Source organism: Ylistrum balloti, unplaced genomic scaffold, assembly GCF_031769215.1.
Source record: "Ylistrum balloti isolate Yb309-2 unplaced genomic scaffold, AGI_CSIRO_Ybal_v1 Utg369582, whole genome shotgun sequence".
NCBI classification, from domain to species: domain Eukaryota; kingdom Metazoa; phylum Mollusca; class Bivalvia; order Pectinida; family Pectinidae; genus Ylistrum; species Ylistrum balloti.
The window spans coordinates 486,273-506,685 of record NW_026781872.1 but is presented as its reverse complement, the minus strand read 5'-3'; the positions used below and the strand labels follow the sequence as shown (position 1 = coordinate 506,685).

The 20,413-nt window shown below is 34.0% G+C and overlaps 1 protein-coding gene across 1 annotated transcript; it reads left to right on the top strand.

Moving 5' to 3' along the window:
• Positions 1–1,562: 1,562 nt before the first annotated feature.
• On the top strand, positions 1,563–20,040 carry LOC132543655 (kinesin-like protein KIF9). The gene is made up of 19 exons (XM_060207174.1): positions 1,563–1,715; positions 2,765–2,930; positions 3,773–3,926; positions 4,328–4,514; positions 4,878–4,961; positions 5,484–5,576; positions 6,478–6,690; positions 9,565–9,642; positions 10,228–10,296; positions 11,615–11,719; positions 11,908–11,963; positions 12,880–12,970; positions 13,270–13,442; positions 14,631–14,884; positions 15,496–15,618; positions 16,253–16,432; positions 18,173–18,291; positions 19,094–19,198; positions 19,905–20,040. The coding sequence occupies exons 1-19, from the start codon at positions 1,563–1,565 to the stop codon at positions 20,019–20,021; spliced, it is 2,520 nt and encodes an 839-aa protein (XP_060063157.1). The 3' UTR covers positions 20,022–20,040.
• Positions 20,041–20,413: the final 373 nt, after the last annotated feature.

Below are 20,413 nucleotides of genomic sequence, written 5' to 3'. Positions count from 1 at the left end.
ATTAATTGACTGTAAAGTAAATGGTAAGGCCTGATTAGCTGACCCTGGCTCCCATTGGACATCCACGTGTGACATAAAACTTGTCATAGGTCAGGACCAACCAAGATGAGATCTTCACACATCTTTGTGTGCATAATTTATGCTGTAGCCCAATTTACAGTGATTTGGATAGCCTGCTAGGTTGATGACTGGCAATTATTAGACAATGACAATCTTATTAGTTTGACTCCATACAGGGATAGCGGTATTCCTGTAAGATAAGATTAGATAACTTTTATTGAAAGTCGAAAGACCTAAAAAAACAAAGTAATATTAAAACCATCATATACATACAAACATCATAGAACAAACAGGTACAGTAACTTTAAAAAACAGTTACAATAACTCAAACATACATAAATATAGTGGTGACTGTTTTGTGGAAAAAAGTTGGAGATATAGATGTGTGTCAAAAGTGTATATTGGATAAAGAATTATTATGGCTAAAAGCAGAAAGATAAATGGTTATTGTGCAGTAAGTGGACAGAGATTTCGAGTAAAGTTTGAGAGGGATGTAGCTGTTTTGTTTGCAGAATGCACATTTACTGTTCCAGAAAGACATCAAAGATTGAAAGTGTTTGGAGTTTGTGGTAACTCTAAAATTTTCAGGTAAATTACTGCAAAGGCAATCTGCTGCATAACTGAAAGAACTTAACACTTTTATGTTTTCTTCAAAAGGGATAGAAATGTCATTAATTTGGAAAGATACTTTTTTGACCAGTTTCTTTTCTTCATTCCTAATGCTTGGAATTTGTCTGGATTTGCTTCCATTTTTTCATGTTGAAACAGTTTAGGGGATGTTAAATGTCATGTTTAAAATGGCAGGTGTTCTAGGTTTATGGATGAGTGGGATACTGTATCATCATTAGCATCAATATAGAGCCTTCACTGCATTGATGTGTTGTAAAGAAAATATAATTTCTGAAGATTTTAAATAATAGTGGTTATGATATTGAGCTTTGGGGTACTCTTTCTTTTTGATGATGCTGAGGTCAAGTTGGTGGAGGAGTCCTAAATTAAAAATTCATGTGAAAGATGTTCAAATTCTGAATTACTAAAAGCAAATAATTTTACAAGAATTTCACGTGGTTGAAAGCCAAATGCTTTGGATGAATCCATTAGAATAGTTGCTACACATTATCTAGCATCTAATTCTTGTTTCCAATCTTTAACAATTTTAAGTATAACAGTTTGACATTCATATTTTTTGTTGAAAACACATGATAAATTATCCAAAATGAGGTAAAAAAAGTACCGAGTAGGTCAAAAATTATTTGTAAAATTTGAATATGGATGGTAATATACTGACCGGCTGATAGTACTGTTGTCTCATCCATCTTTTTTCTTGTAGATGGTTGCACTCATTTGAGGTTGTTTGGGAAGATCCTAGAAGTGATGGTAGTGTTGATGAGTTTGGTTACACATATGTGAAGTAAGAGAATGTTATCGTGCATTGTCTTGCATATATATCATGGCACAACCAAATCCAACAGAATTCTTGTTTTTTTAAGGTCAGTGTGAAGATGTACAGCAGGGGGGTAACAGGCCTGAGCGCCTTCAGTCGTGAGAGTAATGAAAGAAGACAACGGAAAAGTAACAGAGTACAAGTATGGGCAAGGATTCGACCGACTGCAGAATTTGCACACCAGTGTTTAGAGCTGAACCCAGATTCTAAAGTAAGTACAGGAATCTAGATAAATGTGTTATATCCACCTTCCTTTTGGGAGAATACATCGTTCTTGTCAAAGGAAAATCTTAAAGTTTTATTCAATATTGTTACATGACTAAATAGTACATCAGCTTTATTAAAAGAGTGATCATGTACAATCACAATGATAAATAAAACAGAGGTGAGGCATATGGTAGATGTGGTGGCATATTAACCTGTTTTTTCTATAATATTATCTCCATATTCTTACTTGATTGACTTTGGATGTAACATTAAAGATATTAGTGTAACAGAATTTGTGTTGAAGTCCTCTCTATAATCATTTGAAGCATAGAAATAAAAAAGGACAGATTGGCATACCATTAATCTGGAGAAGATCCCTTGTTATTGAATACTTGATTCAAATTTAGATAACACTACAGCTGACCATACATCGATACTTCAATGCAATAACACTTCACACCTGTTTGATGAAGGTGACATTAGTCATCTAAACATCACGCATAATTTTGAAACAGGTAGTGCTATAAGAATATCTGTTCCATTTTAACAAAGATTAGACACAACGACTTGTTGGTTACAATAGATTGCCCATCTTAGTGATAAAATTTTACAGGAAAATTGACTTGTTTGAACAGTTAGGTGACTTTCTGTAGTCTTTACTAATATTAGTGGTTTACTTTTAAATGTCTCTAGAAGCATGATGATGACACATATGTACATTACAGTACATACATTTCATTTGTGACAGAATCAATCCTGAAACATTTCATATTATACATCTCAGATAAATTAATCTGAAGATTAAAAATTTAATTTCCTTTGATATATTGAAATTTGAAAACTTAATTTGTATATTACTCCAGATCTAGAATCACATGACAATGAGTTGTTAGATTTGTGGTATATCTATTTATAGCTGATACATTAAAAGGACATCTTTAATGTGTAATACTATAGAGGTTATATAGAATGATAAAGTTATTACAAGAAATACACATGTATCATGTAAATGATTATGTCCCTGATTACAATCATTATATTTCTCTTTTCCAGAGCATCAATGTGCATATGAGAAAAGATGGTCGTAAAGGAGTTGTCAATAATCAGATTTTGGATTGGTCGTTTAGACTGGATGGTATATTTCATAATGCCAGTCAGGATCATGTTTACGGAAATGTGGCTTCTGAACTTGTTACATCGGCACTAGATGGTTACAACGGTAAGATATTACCACTGATCAACTACTGTGATATTACATAATATACTAAGTGTTTTTTTTTTTATTGATTTCATGTTAAACATGTGATAGGTCTCGATAAGACATTGATAGTAAAAAAAGAGTGTGTCTCATAGCTCTATATACAACAGTAAAAAAACAATATCTGTTTACAATTCTTTCACTGTCCATCATGTGTTATATCTATAATATACATTTTCTGGCAGTCTTCGTGGAAGCACTGTGGGATTCATAATCACTTTTCAAATGAGGAAAAAAATCATTTTTTGTCACCAAAGTTTTGTACCATAGTTGTAAACCTTTTAAGGCAAATTTTAAGGCAAAAGGCTGAAGTCACCATATTTGACTGAAAAAAGATATTAGTTTGCATCTATTTACTGTCAACTTTTGATGGTAAATTTGTATAGTATTACTTAGTGTTGAAGTAAGTATCATCCTCCAATCCCTTAATATCACCTTAATATGAAATTTTATAACAGTTCATCAATTATGTAGACTACAAAAGTAGCAACATAAAGACAGAATCGTACTGATTGATTAACAAATGATGATTACAGATAAATACAGGCATGTGTTTTAATTAAAGGAAATTTAAATTCTGTGACAGACTTAACATTTTATCTCATGTGAATTTTCTTTTTCTTACTTTCAACATTAAGTTAGTTTAATGTGAACTGATACATTGATGTTTGGAGAATTATGAAATACAGCTAAACTTTGAGGGTTAAATCTGTCTGTTACATAATCAGATACACAGTTAGCAGATACATTTTTATATACTAGTTGTGATTTCACATATTGATAACGAAGTACAACATTGACAGGAACGGTGATGTGCTATGGACAGACGGGCGCTGGAAAGACATTCACGATCACTGGTGCAACAGAGAACTACAAACAGCGGGGTATTGTACCACGGGCTATCTCTCAGCTCTTCAGGGAGATCGAGGAGAGACCAGAATATGCCATCACTGTTAGGTTAGTAGACTAACAATGTGTGGATACTAAGTTTTTTTTTTTATCAGATTCAAATGTTTTATGTTTTCCTGTTTGTTTTCTCTTAAAGCATTTTTTAGTGGGAATCTTGCTCAGACTTGATTCAGGAGAAATAAACTGTTTGTTACTCCAAATTTTAGATTATATTCATTGAATGAAAATATTTCATTTTTATTTTAATGTAAATAGTACTTTGTCATTTCTGTTGGGTAATATTGAAATTATCTTTTTTTTGTGAAGGGGAGCGACTCTATTGATTTGAGTCCTCATTTTGAACGTAACACAGATTGTCAATAAAAGATGTGTGTTTTGGTGTCTTTCATGGTATGGTCAGTCTGTCTCTTCTTAAAAAACTCAAGATACTTTATTGATCTTTATTCCAGGGTATCATATTTAGAAATTTACAATGAGAATATGTTTGACCTCCTGTCCACTCTCCCTGAGTCCTGGAACCAGGCTAATCCTGAACAACAAATGGTTGTTGTGGAAAATCAAGATGGTGTCTTTGTCAAGGGCTTGTCACATCACATAGCTCAGAATGAAGAAGAAGCTCTGAACTTCTTATTCGAGGTAATTATTTTTCTTGATAATATTATTGAGAATTGACAAATATGTACTGTTAAAGGTAGCATCATAAGTTTTTATTTCATTTATTAACTTTTTTCCATTGAAATGTTGCCAGAGTTTAGCATTATTTCAGTGGGAATAAATAATCTCAAGTTTTTGTGAAAAATTTATATCCATTTTTGGCTCTGTGTGCCTGAATTGTTTAAATGTATTTTGGTATAAAATGACTATCAGTCCTCTATACTATGGTTACATGCATAACACCTCAACTTATCATATCTAAACAAAATTTGCATCTTTTGTTTTTGTTGTAAAATCCATAGCAAATTCCAAATGTGCATTTTAAACTTTTTGTTTTTAACTTAGGGAGAAACGAACCGAGCCATTTCAGCACATTCCCTAAACAAGCAATCTTCTCGTTCTCACTGTATCTTTACTGTCTATATAGAGGTAAGTTGTATCTCAGCCAACCCATCTGTAAACGCATTGTTACAGAGGTTAACATATCAAATGATGACACAATATCTGCACAAATTTTGATGTCTGTTTATTGAAATATTCCTTATTGTTTATATGAAATGAAAATTTGAAATCAATATAATTTGAAAACCAAATAAATAATTTTGAAAAAAGCTAAATCAGACAGGATATGACATGAATAATATGCTTAATAAGGATTCCTGCTTTTCCAAACTTTTAAGATACTATTGACTCCATATTATTTTAAATGCTTAATAATCTTGTTTTGTTGGTCAGATTTTAGGGTTGAAAGAATTCTTTACATAACTGATTGAAAACCTGTTTGTAGTTTTATCTATTTCATTCAACTTTGAAAAAATGTATTTGGCACAATTATGTTTAGTTGTGGTTAGGTTAAGGTATGTTTTTACAAGTCATATCAGATTGATAATATACAAAAATTATCTAAAATGTACATCATATAAAATATGTGTTTAATTATTTTTTTTCCAGACACGATCCAGAGTACAGTCCAATGCAAGATACACTGTCTCCAAGTTAAATTTTGTGGATCTTGCAGGTTCAGAACGTCTTGGAAAAACCAAGGTAGTTATGGATAAATAGAAAGTTATATTCTAATTACGTTGACAGACACAGAAGATAACTACACATAGGTATTGGATTTACCACTGTAATGACAGATGTATTTACTTGATAAATAATTTTGAACATCAAGGGAGATAATCCAAGCACACTTGTACACTGACTTGACTCCAGCCCAGGAAAAGCTATAGAGTGCATTGGCAGGACTATGCTCATTGCTTCATAAATAAATTTCCATCTATTACAAAATATGCTTTTGCAGGTGTGCTATTTTGTAAACGCTTTAATCTGTACACTTTCATGATATACACTAAACTTTACTTTATCAAATGTTATTTTGAAATCATTTATGATTTGTTGGGTGTTTTTTTTATCATCTTATCATAAATTCAACGTGGCTTAAAAGACTTATCTTCAGTGGTTTTGAAAATACTGATATAACTCAACTGTCACTTAATGGTCCTTTTAGATATATGCAATATCCCGGTCATGACTGATATTAGTGATGTATGTTTTAAACTTCTTATCTATGTTATTATTGATGTATCTCATTCTTTGACTGCTGGACCTGTCTAAAATAGATATTTGAAAAGTTTGGTCTTTGAATTGGATCAGATATGTTGGCAGAGAATTGATAGGCTTTGTTTAGATGTGTCCTAGACTTAATCTTCATTACGTGGCGTGTTATTACCTACAACACTTAAGATGTGTTATTAATTTTTTAAAAGTGGAAAGTATCTTTTTTTATAGATAAAAGTATAAAAGAGACCTGTAACTTTTTTTTTCAAAACACCATGAATTTGTATATTTGCATGGAAGTTTAATCTAATTAAAGAAATGATTCAATTTGAAGATTTCTTCAACACGATAACCAGTAAGTCAATAAGGCTATTTGGTATTTCAGTCTGAAGGTAAGACACAACAAGAAGCCATGTACATCAACAAGTCCTTGACGTTCCTGGAGCAAGTGATTGTTGCCTTGGCAGACCGTCGTCGTGAACACATCCCATTCCGTCAGTCAAAACTCACACACTGCCTCAAGGATTCCATTGGGGGAAGCTGTAACACTCTGCTGATAGCAAATGTTTGGGGAGAATCACCTCAGCTGGAGGAAACAGTAAGTTGGAATCATTTCACCTTTATTATCAAACACTAGTTTTACCAAGTATTCAATTTAAATCAGACTTACCTTGTTTCATTTTGTTTATATATTAACACCTGAGCTTGAGGGTATATACCCGGTAAAGTGAAGACATTGTAATAGAGTATAGCTTCTCAATTTGGAAGAAATCAGTTTATGACAGGTAGTTTTCATAATAAGTCACTGGCAGTTTATATCATTATTTATCACTGAGGCAGTGTGGGTTTTATCAGTTTTAGAAAAGATCAGTAGCTAATTTGACATATATTTGAGATTAAAAACTGGATTTTGTTTTAAGATGTTACAGTTAAATATCAGAACTAATGACACTTGAATGGCTCTAGCTGAATAACAGCACATAATGATAATCACTGATACTTGTGATGTGTGATAGCCATCAGGGGGAAAATCAATACAATGTTAAATATTGATGTTGTATGGCTTCAGCTGTGTTGGTTAACATTGATCTGTCACAGTCAGCACAGATGATAAAATCTTACATCTTTACAACAAAAAATTATTTCAAAGATGTAGTCAATGTAGAGAAGATTATTTTGAATACATATCTATTGAATTTCAGTTCAGCACAGATGATAAAATCTTACATCTTTACAACAAAAAATTATTTCAAAGATGTAGTCAATGTAGAGAAGATTATTTTGAATACATATCTATTGAATTTCAGTTAGGATTTGTTAATTGTTTTTTAACCCACCATCATCATATGGGGAGCTATTCAAATTGCTCAATGTCTGTGCTCCGTCATCCGTAAACAATTTTTTTTATCGTTATATATGTCTTGAGAAATGCTAGATGGATTTTTCTCAAATTGCATGTGTAGGTTCCTCTTGGCCCCTAGTTGTGCCAATTTGATTTTGGGTCTCGTCGAAAAGACCAAACTGGCTGACAGGCGGCCATCTTGGATTTTGACTTTGTAAATTTGTTAGCACGATTTCTTGAGAACTACTGTATAGAATATTTTCAAATTTTATAATAGGTTCCATTTGAGCCCTAGTTGTGCCCATCTAATTTTGGGACTGATCAGAAATACAAAGTGGCCAACAGAGAGAAATGTTAAATTATGACTTTGAAAGATTGTTATCACTATTTCTTTGAGAACTCCAGCATAGATCTTTCTCAAATTTCATGTGTATGCTTTCCTTGATCCCTTGTTATGCCTGTTTGATTTTGGTACTGATCAGAAAAAATAAAATGGCGAAAAGGTGGCCATCTTAGATTTTGACATCAAAAGTTTGTTGTCACTATTTCTTGAGAACAACTCTATAGATCTTTCTCAAATTTCATGTATATATTCTTTTAGGTCCCTAGATGTGCCTGTTTGAGTTTGGGACTGATATGAAAAACAAATGGATTTTGCCTAGTTAAGATTTTTATTACTATTTCTTAAGGAGTACTGAATGGATATCTCCCAAATTTCATATGTATGTTCCCTTTGGTCTCTGCTTTTGCTTGTTTGATTTTGGCACTGATCCAAGGAAAAAATGACTTCCAGACAGCCATTTTGGATTTGGCAGGTAAAGATGATCATTTCTATTTCTGCAAAGGAGTGTTCAAATGTCTTATCATTAAGGGCGAAAACAGAGAAGAGAAAAAAAAGGAAAATATCCGACTTTCAAAGGGCAAATAAAAATCAAACAATGGTGGGCGCCAAGATCCTTCTGGGATTTTTCTTTTTTTGTTGTTGTTTTTTTTTGTTGACTGGTTTTAGCTCAAGTTCGCTAAGTGATAACATTATGATTTGAATGAAAAAAAAATGGAAATATATTTAGACATAATACTTAGTGACTTCTTTTATTAATTGAAAATAAAAAAAGATTATTATTGATGTTAGTAAATACTATCTCATGCCAATAAGAAATACAAATTGTATTGTTTATGAAGAAAATAATTTGAAAATTTTGATATTCAACATTTTAGGCTAACGAAATGTTACATTCCAAAGCATGGCACTATTTCACACTATGGCTATAAATAACTGTGATGATTCTCACGATATACATCCCTTGGGATACAGCATTGGTTTGAATAGTCTTGATACTTAACAATTTTATGGGCAGAGCCCCTTTAATATTTGATCAGCACTGTCCAACAGTTGGTTAAACATGATACATGTATATTACATCAACCTAAACCTAGTGGATGGTAATGGAATGCTCTGTCTCCTTGATGTAGACTATACTATTCATTTATGGGGGGGGGGGGGTGGGAATTCATTTAGGTATTATCTTGTGTGTTACTGGCTTTGTTAACTCAGGTGTTTTTGTTAATGAACTACAATAATCCAACCCATGTTGCCATGGCTACAGTGCCCAAAACAAATAGATTAAAAATTCATCAGTTCTTCAAGGTAAATACTGAAGTTGGATGTTAGTGGCCTTAGATATTCTGTGATAATGATTTTTCATCAGATATTTCCGGATTTGCATTTGTTGGGAAATATTTCTCTAAATCACTGATATTTCAACAGGATAAGAAAGGTAACAGCTCTAAGATAGAGGGAAACTAAACAAAAAAAACCATTTTGACTTTTTGAATTCTTTACTTTTTTGTGCATGTTTAATGGTTATGAAATTGAGTGTTGATACAGTGGTATGATATTCACAAACTTCATCAGTTATTCAGTATTGATAACAATCATAAATAATTAACGTTTTTGTAGTTTACAGTGTTTTGAGGGCTAAGCATGTTGTACTGTAATACCATATTTACTCAACAGTAAGCCCATGTCCAGTAATAAGCCCACCCATGATATATGCAGACTTAAAGCCCTGCGAAGCCTGGGCCTAAAGCATGGTTGACACAGTTTGAGTGATGTAATGTGTGTTACAGGTATCAACATTGCGGTTTGCCACCAGGATGATGTGTGTTGCGAGTGAGCCGTCCGTTAATGAGGTCTATGACCCAGCGGTAAGTAATACAAAGTTGTTGATATTATACCAAGTGGATTAGTTTATTTTCCAGAATATGATAAATTTTTTAGCGTTGATTAATTCTTTTTAAGTGTAAGTGATCATACTGTTTTGTTATTATGTCTCAGTCTGTGTTCTGTTTCCGTAATGTGCAAAAATCCACTGCATATATGGTATTGGATATGAAGGTCAGTGCTGCTTGTTAATGTTTCCAACATATTTTACCTTTATGCATTCACATCATCAGCAATAGAATAATTAACAACATATAAATATTTCTTACCAACATTCTTTGTATTATGGATAGCCGGTAAAAGTCTAAAGGACTATTATACCATAACTTTATATATACAGGTATACGAAAGAAACTAATTACAATTTGGTTACATTCAGATACAAGAATTTAATCACATGTCCTGAAATTTAAAACAAAATTCTGATTCTAGCGGGCAGAAGACAATGTATTATTTTGTTTAGGTGATTCAATAAATGATCAGACTTTGTTTGAAAAAAAGATTCTGTTAATCATGATTAAAACAGAGAAAATTTCTGTATAAAATTGTGACATTTCTTTGTATTTTAGGTATTGGTTAAGAAACTACAGAGAGAGATACTACATCTGAAGAATGAATTAGCGATGCATGACACCCTGGTGAGTACAGACCAACAGAATTCTGTCATGTCCTCCGTACATACTTTTAGAATCTTCATAGGATACAAACTTGTACCTTAAAACATTATATACTAATCTGTTTATTTTGTTAGATCTGTTACTTGGGCTCTGAAATTTTGAACAATTAATGTTTATATTATTTACTGATAGATCTAAATTGGCAGTCAAAAACAGTAATCTCCCTCCTGTTTTAGGGAGAATTGGCAAGTATGTGAGTTGGGGCCTCGGATATGAAACATTCACCATATTCAGGGTGAGGTTGGAAATTTGAGTCTAAGATGGAAGACTTTTAGATTATAAAGTTATATATAAATTATTGTGACTGTATGATGGCTTTGATATGTAACTTCCCTTCGAGACAAGCTTGGCAGCTCAAAAGTAAAATATATAATTACTCATCCTCATCTTACATATAAAAGTTGTCATTTTTTTCTTTCAGTTTTGAAATGAAATGAGATTTAAAAAGTATAGAGAAGATATTGCTATATCTGTAACCAATGATCAAATGTCTCACTTTAATCTGTTAGATGACTTCATCATAGTACTTGTTCTGTAGATGGCAAATCTTATTAATTTATCCACAAGGCAAGAAAAAGAAATTTCTTCTTCGGGTGCTTGAGGAAAACACTGCAGAGCTGATTATTTCCAGGGGTTTAAATTTTCTTAATTTTCACGTAAAGAGAAATAATTAAATTTCAATTTTCACTTTGAGGAAAATAATTAAATTCTAATTAATTGAAATTTCTTAATGTTGGTACAAGTTGATATCTTATTTTGAGAGTATTTCTCATGACCCAAAATAAAATTGTTCAAATATGTGATTTCTGATTTAACAGCCAAACATTAGTATGATAATCAATTTAATATATGTATGAAGGTGTTCTGTACCAGATAACAAACAATCTGTATCACATACCATTTAATCAGTTCCATATGAATGAAATTGTCAAAATATCCTTTAGTAACAAGACTGGGTCGACTAGTGACAGTATTACTCTGTCAGCAGCCTGTACCTCTAATCTTACTGAACCATGACTAATATCGAAACACATCTTATTATTTCATGGATCATTTCAGTACCCAAAGAAACAGTAAAAATGTTATCCCCTCAGAAATTTGGGACGAGTTATTACATCGGTTCGTGATTTATCACATGATGACATTTCTACAGAGCATTTGTTGTAGGTATGCTTATTACCTGGCTTAAAACACTGTACATTGATTGAACCTGACTTTAACATTATATACCATTGCTTATCAAGGGGAGATAACTACCACTTGTTTATAACTGTAACAGACAAACCGGACTCAGATCACATATGAGCCTCTGTCAGAGCAACAGAGATATGAGATACGGCAGCAAGTCAGGCGTTACTTGGAAGGTTCACTGGAAGAAATTGACGTGAGTAATATGTTACTTTTAAACAGTTTAACTTTATACAGATACTTTTTGATTTTCAAGTGTCACATCTACCAATATCTATATCCCATATGGTTTACTGCTGATGTATGGGTACGTCTATATTTGTTTTACCTTTTTCTGTTGTTAGATGGACTTTAAATCAATCCCTATATTTCCTTATGTTACAGATCGTAAACATCAGACAAATACAGGGAACTTTTGAAGGATTCCGAGATATCTATCTGTAAGTTAATGTTGTTTTGTCTCGGTAACGTATAAAACACTGGAACACAAGCTTTCATAAATTACATTGGCCCATATAAAAAAATATACAAAAAGGTACAAATATTTAGGTACAAATGTTTTGTAACTTTAAATGCTAGAACCATTTCTGACCAGGGTTCCAATCTAATACTTAAAAATAAAAGGTATAAAAAGTTACACAATCAGAGGTGATCTTGACTATTTAAATGAAAGAAAAAGATAAAAAAAGGTCTTCTTTTTTGTGAGTATTGAAAAGGTATAACTTTTTTGTGGGTATTGAAAAGGTATAACTTTTTTGTGGGTATTGAAAAGGTATAACTTTTTATGGGTATTGAAAAGGTATAATTTTTTATGGGTATTGAAAAGGTATAACTTTTTTGTGGGTATTGAAAAGGTATAATTTTTTATGGGTATAATTTTTTATGGGTATTGAAAGGTATAACTTTTTTGTGGGTATTGAAAAGGTCTTCTTTTTTGTGGGTATTGAAAATGTATAACTTTTTATGGGTATTGAAAAGGTATAACTTTTTTGTGGGTATTGAAAAGGTATAATTTTTTGTGGGTATTGAAAAGGTATAACTTTTTTGCGGGTATTGAAAAGGTATAACTTTTTGTGGGTATTGAAAAGGTATAACGGTTTCTGATGAAAACATATTTTTTGTGGGTATTGAAAAGGTCTTCTTTTTTGTGGGTATTGAAAATGTATAACTTTTTATGGGTACTTTTTTGCGGGTAACTTTTTGTGATAAAGTTAGGTTTTGTTAAAAACATATGTCAGTTTGTTGAGGATAGAATTATGTATTGGTCACATGCATTTTTTATCAGGAGATCCATTCAGATATTACAAGACTGATGTTGTCCTTGGTATACTATTATACATCTGCTGTGTTTTTTAGACAAATGGAGAGAGATGTAGAGGAGAGATTAAGACAGAAATTCACCCTTATAGACAGGACTGACCCTGCTGCTATAGCGGCAGCTCAACAGGTAGGTCACACTGTCACAGCTCAACAGGTAAGTCACACTGTCATATATAGACAGCACTGTCAGGAGGGAGAAGGGTGATTGTATAGGATCTATATTGGGAGGATTTATGGCAGTTAGAGAGTTGGCATGGAGATAGGGTGGTGCTTGTTTCTTTGATAGAGTAGGGTGGAGTTTATATATTGGACTTCATCCCTAGGTTTAATACATTATAATTGGATCCAGTCATTTTAAATCTGATGATGAAAACTTGTATCACATGCATTGTGTTGCTAAGTGATCCCTTTATTTTACCTGTGAAGGCGGGTGTTGCTATAACGGATGATGGCACATTGGTGGGTGAGCCAGACGGTCAGGGATTCGGTGTCGGAATGGCTCCAAAAGTGGCTAAAGCTGATCCCTCATCTGTGGTTCAACTCAAAAAGAAAGAAAGGGAAAAGGACAGGAAGAGTCGCACTGGACGTGACACAAAAAGGTATCTGTTTCTGTCCTGTTTGCTCTCTTACTATTCTTATTTACACTCTAGAAGCTCTCCTGACCAAATGTTTGCTTTTATCCATATTACACTTAATGATTACACTTACACAAGAATACAAGACAAACATGTAAACCTAACACACTGTAAATAAAACTTAGATACATTGGAAGAAAAAAATTAAAAAGGTATAGCACCCTCTAAAATAGATAGAAATTAATACAGTTTCAAAATAGTTAATCAAATGTACACTTGCAAATAAATCAAACTCATTTTAAAAAGCTGCTTAATTGGAATTTTCGTCATCTCCAATACTCAGTGACAATCCAGATGGAGTTACATCAGACCATGACACAATGTCCGAAACCAACACAGATTTAGAGATGGAGTTATGTCTCAATACTTGTGGAAGATTTCATGCCTGCCTACCTTTTGATAAAATAGAAAACCCAAGTGTAGGAAATCTAGTGGTGGTAACTGTGGCAGGTAAAGGATGGGTCATCAGACCTAGAACTGCCATCTTCTAAAAATCCTACAAGAAACACTTCTGGTGGTATCAGTTCTCAGAGTGGAGAAAACGTACTGCTGATACCTGGCTTACTTGTACTGTTTTATAGATTGCCATCAAGACGTCTCTATGATGTTCATCTGGACTTTAAAATAGAGGATAGAAAACAGTACTACCAATACTCTCATTTTTTGTGTAAATATGAATTGATTGCTTACAAGCCTTAATTTAATATCAAGATTTAAGATGTGAAGAAACATGCTAGTCATCTAGATGTAAAGTTGTACATTATTATGTATCTGTTTGCAGTAAACAGACATTAAATTGATAATTTCTTTTTCACCCATTCCATCATTATTTTCTGTTTCACCCATTCCATTGTTCATTTCTGTTTCACCCATTCCATTGTTCATTTCTGTTTCACCCATTCCATTGTTCATTTCTGTTTCACCCATTCCATTGTTCATTTCTGTTTCACCCATTCCATTGTTCATTTCTGTTTCACCCATTCCATTGTTCATTTCTGTTTCACCCATTCCATTGTTCATTTCTGTTTCACCCATTCCATTTAAGACTGCTTTTACTTCATAAATGGTCAGAGATTTTGTCAGCATGGCATTTTGTGGTAGGATATAAAATTCATAATCTTTATGTATCTATAAAGTTGATTATTTTTACAGTCCGGTGGGAGGAAAGAGTATTAGTAGTCCCTCACAGAGTGCCAAGGGAGAGAGGGACATTAAGTCTCCACATCCCTCAGAGCGTGAGAAGAGGGATGACCGGGATGGAGAAGTCCCAACCCCTACCAGCATCTCAGGTGTGTCTCGGGCCGACAAGATCCTCACGAGTACCCCACCCCCCAGGACCGAAGCATTTGAGGAGTTCAAAGCTGACCGTGGCAGTGAGATCAACAGGGTACTAACAGAAAATAAACGTAAGGGACTTTCAGATCTACATTCCCTGGCATGTATGCAATAATTTGTTTTCTAAAAGTACTTTATAATATAATGGCAAGTGACCTACTGGGAAATACCTTGATTACTGCTGCTGGGTTTCATGGCATATTTGCAGAAAGAGTTTCTTCCAAATATATCAGCTATGATTATATTCTGGAGATATCTTTGTATTTTTATTTAAATTTTCAACATTGGACTGTATTAATTAGGTGTCTAGTAATGGAGAAAACCAAAAGATGGAATAGCCAGCAAAAGTGTTGTGAAGTTTCAATACAGCTGGATTTCACTGACTCTCTAGTCCTGGTTGATACCAATCACAAGCCATTTTCACAGACTTGTCCGGACTGTTAATATTGATTCCCAGTGGAGGAAACAAAGTCCATGTAACATCTGCTTATAATAAAGATATATTGTCCAAGCTTTACTTGTTGATGTTCAAGATTTTTATATTTGATGTGATGAATTTTTGTCTACTACAAGAGTTTTCCAACAAATTTTTAAAATTCAAGCCAGGGTTTTTGATGTAAAATGATTTAGTCTTAATATCTTAGGATTGCATTTGAAAGATTTCCCACATTTAATTTTTCAGAAATTTTGAACTCCAAGAAGCAGTCCTATGCAGAGTTAGCGAGACAGGTGAATGCCAACAAGGTGGAGATTGACAAGACACGAGAACGATTGGAAAAGTATCGCATGGAAAGAGAAGATAATGGTAATCAGAGTTAACTCCCTTTACCTATTTCTATTTCATTGTAGCCTTTCTATTCAATACATTTAATTTTCAATAAAATCTCTGAAAAGTTGGTGTGAAATGAAAATTGCCCTAAGTATTGATTTGATTGAATTGTTTTTTTGTTTGATGAATTAAGATAAAAACTTAATTAAGATAAAAACTTAATTAAGATAAAAACTTAATTAAGATAAAAACTAAAATAAGTCATTAAACTTATGCTTTCTTATAAATGGACAGTATTGGGATGGTAAATTAAAGATTTATGTATTTAATAGATTTGGACTTTAGCCAAAACAAGAGGTGGGGGGGGGGGGAGTGAGGGCTAAAAATCACCCCTGTATGAGATAAATTCGAGGGAACAAAATTACTTTTCCAGTTTATTTATATAATGTTTCATGGGATATATTTAAGGTATTACACCATTAGAGAACGACATCATCCTTTGTCAGAAATTAAGTGCTATTTCTAATAATGCAATATACGTCTTTACCTTGATATTACATGATATCACATTAGCACATCAATAGGTCAGTGTTTAGAACTATAATACAACAAACTGTGAAATCTGTCTGGACCCTGTCATTGTTAACCCGTAAGTTTTTTCCATGTTTAGGACCACAATATAACGAGGAGGGCGATGTCATTATCAGCGAAGAAGAGTTCTTTGAGATCAAGCGTCTCAAAGATTGTAAACTGCAATACAAAAATGATTTTGAGGAACTGAAAAATTTGAAGGCAGAAGTACAGTATTGCCAGAAGCTGGTGGAACAGTGCCGACAACGCTTGGTACATGGTAAGTGTCCAACATGTTTGGTTATTCCTGGTGGAACAGTGCGGACAAATCTTGGTATATGGTAAGTGTGTGGCATATTTGGTTATTTGTGTTGGAACAGTGACAGCAACGCTTGGTACATGGTAAGTGTCCGACATGATTAGTTATTCCTGGTGGAACAGTGACAACAACGCTTGGTACATGGTAGGTGTGTGACATGTTTGGTTATTCCTGTTGGAACAGTGACAACAACACTTGGTACTTGGTAAGTGTCCAACATGTTTGGTTATTCCTGGTGGAACAGTGACAACAAGGCTTGGTACTTGGTAGGTGTGTGACATGTTTGGTTATTCCTGGTGGAACAGTGCCAACAACACATGGTACATGGTAAGTGTGTGACCTGTTTGGTTATTCCTGTTGGAACAGTGACAACAACGCTTGGTACTTGGTAAGTGTCCAACATGTTTGGTTATTCCTGGTGGAACAGTGACAACAAGGCTTGGTACTTGGTAAGTGTGTGACCTGTTTGATTATTCCTGTTGGAACAGTGACAACAACACTTGGTACTTGGTAAGTGTCCAACATGTTTGGTTATTCCTGGTGGAACAGTGACAACAAAGCTTGGTACATGGTAAGTGTCCAACATGTTTGGTTATTCCTGTTGGAACAGTGACAACAACGCTTGGTACTTGGTAAGTGTCCAACATGTTTGGTTATTCCTGGTGGAACAGTGACAACAACGCTTGGTACATGGTAAGTGTCCGACATGTTTAGTTATTCCTGGTGGAACAGTGACAACAACGCTTGGTACATGGTAGGTGTGTGACATGTTTGGTTATTCCTGGTGGAACAGTGACAACAACGCTTGGTACATGGTAAGTGTCCGACATGTTTAGTTATTCCTGGTGGAACGGTGCCAACAACGCTTGGTACATGGTAAGTGTCCGACATGTTTGGTTATTCCTGGTGGAATAGTGACAACAACACATGGTACATGGTAAGTGTCCGACATGTTTAGTTATTCCTGGTGGAACAGTGACAACAACGCTTGGTACATGGTAAGTGTGTGGCATGTTTGGTTATTCCTGGTGGAACAGTGACAACAACGCTTGGTACATGGTAAGTGTGTGACCTGTTTGGTTATTCCTGTTGGAACAGTGACAACAACGCTTGGTACTTGGTAAGTGTCCAACATGTTTGGTTATTCCTGGTGGAACAGTGCCAACAACACTTGGTACATGGTAAGTGTGTGGCATGTTTGGTTATTCCTGTTGGAACAGTGACAACAACGCTTGGTACATGGTAAGTGTGTGGCATGTTTGGTTATTCCTGTTGGAACAGTGACAACAACGCTTGGTACATGGTAAGTGTCCAACATGTTTGGTTATTCCTGTTGGAACAGTGACAACAACGCTTGGTACATGGTAGGTGTGTGACATGTTTGGTTATTCCTGGTGGAATAGTGCCAACAACACATGGTACATGGTAAGTGTCCGACATGTTTGGTTGTTCCTGGTGGAACGGTGCCAACAACGCTTGTTACATGGTAGGTGTGTGACATGTTTGGTTATTCCTGGTGGAACAGTGTGGACACATCTTGGTACATGGTAAGTGTGTGGCATATTTGGTTATTCCTGGTGGAACAGTGCCAACAACACTTCTTCATTAAGTTTTCTTTTTTCCCCCTAAGTATGGTATTCTAAAAACCAAAGACCTAAATCCATGTAGTTAAAGAACTGACAAGATTTGCTTGCTTTGCAGAATTTGACAATTGGTATTCTGAGAGTTTTGTTGGACCATCTGATGAGGCACAGACAAGCATAGCCCAAGGTCATGGGGTCCGACCCGGAGTACAGCTACCATTTAATCCAAATACAATCGTAAGTCTTATCTGTCATACAATACAAGTATGTCTGGTGAAAGCCTGAATTTCAACAAATATTTTACAAGAAAAGAGTAGCGTGTCTGGGGATCAAACACACAACCTCTGGCTTAAGTCTTCAGTGACCTTTGAGAAATCCCTGAATTGTAAGAAACAAGAAGGCGACCATATCTTTATACCCTTAAAACCTGCCACTGTATTCAATTCTGATGTGTTTGCCCCTGAAGACCACATCATCACAGAGTATCCTACTCCATTGATGCCTCTCAGTCTTCTCTAGCTTACACTTAGATTGGTCTACAACACTAATTGTAAAATGGCTATAGTGTCTGTACCAGTCATTAAACCTACCATCCTTTGCTTTCTGATCCACTATTTGAGCAAAAGATAACTTTGTCTACCGAAATGCTAGAAGGCAAGAGTTTCTTTTTACAATTAGAACCTGTCACAAACATTCATCGTGAGCAACATTTTGAACTTGGTTTTAATTTCAATGATCACAAAAATGCACTGTAATATAGTAATAAAAAGCCTATGTTAACCATGATAACATTTTATTGTACATGGACCATTTTGTTGTGTTTTAAATGTTAAATTGGAGACATGTCATACAATGAAGTAAACAGTCTGTCTGATGTAGTACTTGAAGAATGTTGATAAGGGACACAACAGATGTTGGAATGATAAAGAAATCAGCAGATTACCGGAGTAAGGTACACTACCATAGCTAACTTATCACATTATTAATGCTGGTCTGTCAAGTAAGAAACATTTATTAAGAGTGATCTCCACTTATACAGCCTGAAGATGAACATGAGAAGTTTGACCGCCTCCAGATGGAACTGCTGATGAATAACCCAGACTCTGCAGCCTTCTATAATGCTCAGATGAGGACTCAGCGAAGAGTAAGTATATTTTACTGATTGAAAAAATTGGATCATGAACTTGGCTTTTGTCAATATTTAAATGTATAACCTTTTTCAGATTATTTTTCATCAGTCCAGAATTACATTTATCTTGAGATTGAAACATCCATTATATTTTGGAAATTCAAAAATGTTTATAGATAATTGACTCGTAGATTGACATCACCCATAATCATCATGCTAATAATATAGATATTGGTGAATTTAGGGTTATGTAGCATTTTCCTCATGAAACATTTTCTATATGATAAACATTTGGTTTCAGTCCAGATATAATTAAATAGATACTGTTGGACCTGTTCTAATTATACAAAATCATGCAGAATGCTTGTGAAAATAAATCAGAGTTCAAACTACCAGTGTTGTTGACATTGCCCAAAATCATGACAAAGTGTTTGATAGTTTCCTAGCAAGGAAGGAAACTACTGATTGGTAATGGCATTTTCTGAAAAAAGAAATAGGTTTTGTATAATATGATAATCTTTTGAAACACTTACTGAACTGCAGTACATGTTAATAAACAAATAAAAAAATCATAGGTTTACTTTTTTTCTTTGTCATGTTGGATATAGGGAGGAAAAAGTTTTTATGTAACTCTGTAACTGTATGAAAAAGACTTGAATAATCAAGTGAAAAGCTAATATTTCATTCGTATGTTTCTTATTTTCATAATTTTATATTTTAGAAAACTTACGAAACTGCGATGTCACAGCCACAACCAAGCTTCAGGAAATCTCCGGGCACTCCTACTATGTCAATACGGAATAAACCACCAAACATGTTACAAGTATCAATGGGCTAAAGATGTATCAACTCCTGTGATTGGTCAATTCAAAAAATTCTAAATGAACTCTCGTAGGAACATTATTCTGTTTGATTACAGGATTTATTGCAAATCCTACAATGCTTCTTGAATTAAGAACAGTTTATGAACATTTACAGAAGATCATGTGTACCAGATTGTGATAACAAATCATACTATTGAATCAGTTTCAGCATTAAATGGCCGGTGTGTGTACCATATATATCTTCAACACCATATTAGGTGATAAATGTTTCAATGTCCTATCTGGACACATGAAATGATTTGTATTGTTATGCTGCTGAAAGGAACCAAGATGTGCCTTTCATGGATTTATAAATTGATAAACATCATTATTTAAAAGTTTTATCACTGGAATTACTCCAGTCAGA